General features: G+C 42.2%; 1 protein-coding gene across 1 annotated transcript; it reads right to left on the bottom strand.

Annotated features, from left to right (window-relative positions):
• Positions 1-228: 228 nt before the first annotated feature.
• On the bottom strand, positions 229-3,397 carry SLITRK4 (SLIT and NTRK like family member 4). The gene has a single exon (XM_060138453.1). The coding sequence runs from the start codon at positions 3,380-3,382 to the stop codon at positions 866-868; it is 2,517 nt and encodes an 838-aa protein (XP_059994436.1). The 5' UTR covers positions 3,383-3,397; the 3' UTR covers positions 229-865.
• Positions 3,398-3,839: the final 442 nt, after the last annotated feature.

Raw genomic sequence — 3,839 nt, 5'->3', positions numbered from 1 at the left:
TTGGGTGCGCTCACACGGTAAGCACTTTGCTAATTTTGGACAACCTTTAAGGATTGTGGGTATTTCACATAACTGAGAACAAACTCTAATATTAGTTGAATTTGAGCCATGTTTAATTCTGATAAACATCACGTATTTCTTCAGATCACCGCAAACGCTAGGTAACTCACGTTGATTTCTCTTTTCTCTTTTAGGTTTTATGTCTAGACAGGTAATGCTTAAAGTGTTCAAATTTATTTTATAGTTATATAATGCATGGTATATTTTAAACAAATATTTGCACAATTTAACATTATAAATCCAGCAGTTTCAAGATGCAGGCCATAAAGGTTACCGGTTTACAAATACTATCGAATGTTCTCTCTTGGCATGCTTTTTTTTTTTTTTTTTAACTTTTCAGAGAATCTTTACACAGAGTTGTAACAATGCCACAAATCAAAAGGAATATTCCAGTTCCACCAACTGAATCTACGTGCAAGATGAAGGACCCAGCTGAGGTACAAACACTGGTACAGTTTTCTTGAGTTTGCTTTACAGAGCACAAAGAGACGAAGGTTTTGCATTGGGGTACAAAACAGATTTGCCTCTTGAGGTTAAATTCAGTGAATTATGTATCTAAAGCATCCCTTTGGCAATAGAGTTTGCAGTATCCCCACAGGACTCCACAGTATAGGTTTTATGTAGTAAAATCTATTAAGGGAATTCTCTTCTACGGGACACATCTTTGCAGCTACAGTTAATGAGACACCCTTGGAAACACCTGCCTCTATGCCTATTGATAATATAGTATTTGGAAGTTAGAAGTCAACAAAAGGCACTTTCATCATTAAATAAATGTCCTCTGTAGGAAGTAAGATTGCATGACCTAGATCTTGTTCAAAGCTGTCTGCTCCTCAAGGACCTGTAGGTAGTCGGGGGAACTCTGGAGTTTTGCCTTCAGTTCAAAATACTCGCTGCTCTTCCTTTGCTCCACAACTATTTTACTGTGGTTGCCGCCTATCAGTGACTTCTTGTTTTTTTTGTCTTGTTGTTTTTCAGGATAGCGGATCTCAAAACCACTGACGCCTATGCTATTGTACTCCTTTTTGCTTTCGAGAAAATTCTGAATAAACACATTGGAATCCCTGCTCGGGAATAATTCGTCCAGCTCATCGATGGTGCTCAGTCTCTTCCTGGTATCCACGTGCAATACATCTTTCTCCTTGTCGGGGACATTTCTCATCATGGCTTTCTGGCCTGGAGGATCAGAAAACATAAACCCGGTTTCGGATTCTTTCAAGCCACAGGTGTGGCTCTTGCTCATCTGCTCTATGGTTTGTGGAATGAAAGCTTCTGTGACCAGTCCGTCTTTTTTGTTGGTTTTGTGGTCGTGTTTTCTCAGCTGCAGCTGCATGGAGCCGCACTCGGGGTTCCCCAGGCCTTCGTGCTTCACCGTGGGCTTCTTGTTTCGTCTCAGCACGAAAACAAGAAGGCAAAAAGCAACAAACACAGTTAAGATGAGGACCACTAAGATGCTGAGGATTAAAATTGACAGAGGCACTGGACCCCCAGGAGGACTGCGAATGGGCCCCAGCTGGGTGGTGAATGTAACAGCAGGTGCAGGGCTTGTGAAGGGTGCCGATGGCTTGTTTAAGAGCTTGGGACATAAGATTTCATTTTTGAGGGACTTCAGTTCGATGTTGGCAAACTGCACGGGTGTCTCACACTTCAGTTCTTTCATGACAATCCCGTCTTTCAGCTTCTCCAGCCACAGCTTTAATGCCACCAAGTCACAAGTGCAGTCCCATGGGTTGCCCTCCAAGTCGATCTGCGTGAGAGACTGCAGCTGATCCAGGACCCCGCTGACAGGCAGGTACATGAACTTGTTGTTCCTCAGGTTCAGTCTAGCAAGGGGTGCTCCTGAGAAAATGTACACGGGCAGGCTCTTTAAGAGATTATTATTTAAGTACAGGAGCTGCAAGTTTGGCATCGAGTCAAAGGTGCCCGCTAAGATTTCCTTAATCAAGTTGTATTCCAAATACAGATACTGCAGGTTATGAAGGCCTGAAAATATTTCGGGATAGAGTCTTTCGATCTGATTGCCGTTGAGATACAGCCTGCGTAAATTCGTGAGATTGCGGAATATGTCTCCCTTGATCACGGTAATCTGATTGCTGCCTAAATGAAGCAGATCGAGTCCTTCAAACTCGGTGAAGTCGGAGACGTCCACATCTTTGATGCTGTTGCCGTTAACGTGCAACTTCTTGGCATTTAAAGGTTTTGGTATCAGTTCAGACATGGACTGGATGTTTTTCTCTTGGCAGTTGACACTCAGTCCCAGATCTGAAGGATGGGTTTTGCAGAAGCAAGGTGCTGGGCAAGGTGTAAGAGGGGGCACCCTGGTTTGGTAAGAGACAATCTGGCTGAGATTGCGGTTGGAGAGGGCTTTGCCTGCCACGATTCCAGAGATCTTGGACGGATTTGTCGTTTTCGGTGGTTTGGTCACCAACCTGTGTAAGGACGTTTGGGTGGTGTGACCATTGGGAGTGGTGTAGCCATTTTCCAGCTGAGACGGAGGGAGGATTCGCACGTCAAAATCACTGCCTGTGCCCATGGGGCATAATTCTTGTTTGTTGGTTTCTTTTAAAAGCCTTCCGTATAAGTCACTGGGCGTTTCGCAGATAGCTTCCCCTATGTAAATGTTATATGGCATATTCTCCAGCCAAGCTTTTAAAGGCAACAGATCACAGCTACAGTTCCAAGGGTTATCTTCCAGTTGCAATTCGACCACACGGCCTATGTGTTCCAGAACTCCGATATAGGGGAGCTTCTGGATTCTGTTCCCTCGTATATCCAGATGGGTCAAAGATGCGAATCGGAAAATATTATCAGGAAGGAAGGAAATCAGATTGTCATTAAGAATGAGAACTTTCAGTTTGTGGAGCTTATTGAAAGCTCCGCGTTCAATATACTTGATTAAATTGTAGTCAGCCTGGAGATACTCCAAGTTCTCAATGCCAAGGAAAGTGTCAGCTCGGAGAATCTTTAATTCATTGTTGTTCAAGTGCAACTGCTTTAATGCACTGAGCCCAAGGAAGGCTCCTCCCTCAATGTTCTGCAGTTTATTATTTCCCAGCTGCAGGGATACTGCATGTGAAAAATTCAAGAATGTATTTGGGTAGAGGATATTTAAAAAATTGTTTTGGAAATTGAGGTGATAAAAATTGGACCAAGGGGGTTTCAGCTGATTTGGCCTGTAGACTGAAACCTTCTCACAGTTGACATATAGCACATTCTCAACTGACACGCAGGAACACACATTGCAAATTTCCACCGATATGTCAGAATCTGCCTTTGTTGAAGAAATCAGGGCTGACAAAATCAGAAAGAGCCAAAGAAACATCTTCTTGCAATCAGCAAACAACTTTATGCTTCTGAATAAAGAGAAATAATCTAAAAAATAAAAAGAAAACATTTTTTTCAATGATCATGACTTGAAGAAGAATTTGTGCTTAAATCATACCATAGCGAACACACGGCTATAATAATTAGCTTTGTGTTCTTAAGGCACCCCAAACTCCAAGTATTCTCACTCTGTCAAACAAGAACTACCAAAAATACCATACATTTTATTTCCGTGCCTGTAGTTTATACAAATCTTATATGTGCAGAACACACAACAAACAACAGGAAAAAAAGGTTGCCGATTATGCTTAAACCCGAACAATCTGAAAATAGTTTTTTTTTACTTGGACCACCAAATTTCACCCTTGAATCCAGACCTTAAGCTTCCTATTGGCGACTCAAATGACTGATCGCAGAACATCAACTATAGCACCACAAAGGAATTTCAATTTGTA

The sequence above is a fragment of the Lagenorhynchus albirostris genome, chromosome X, assembly GCF_949774975.1.
Source record: "Lagenorhynchus albirostris chromosome X, mLagAlb1.1, whole genome shotgun sequence".
Classification (NCBI taxonomy): Eukaryota; Metazoa; Chordata; class Mammalia; order Artiodactyla; family Delphinidae; genus Lagenorhynchus; species Lagenorhynchus albirostris.
This window is presented reverse-complemented; position numbering and strand designations above follow the sequence as displayed.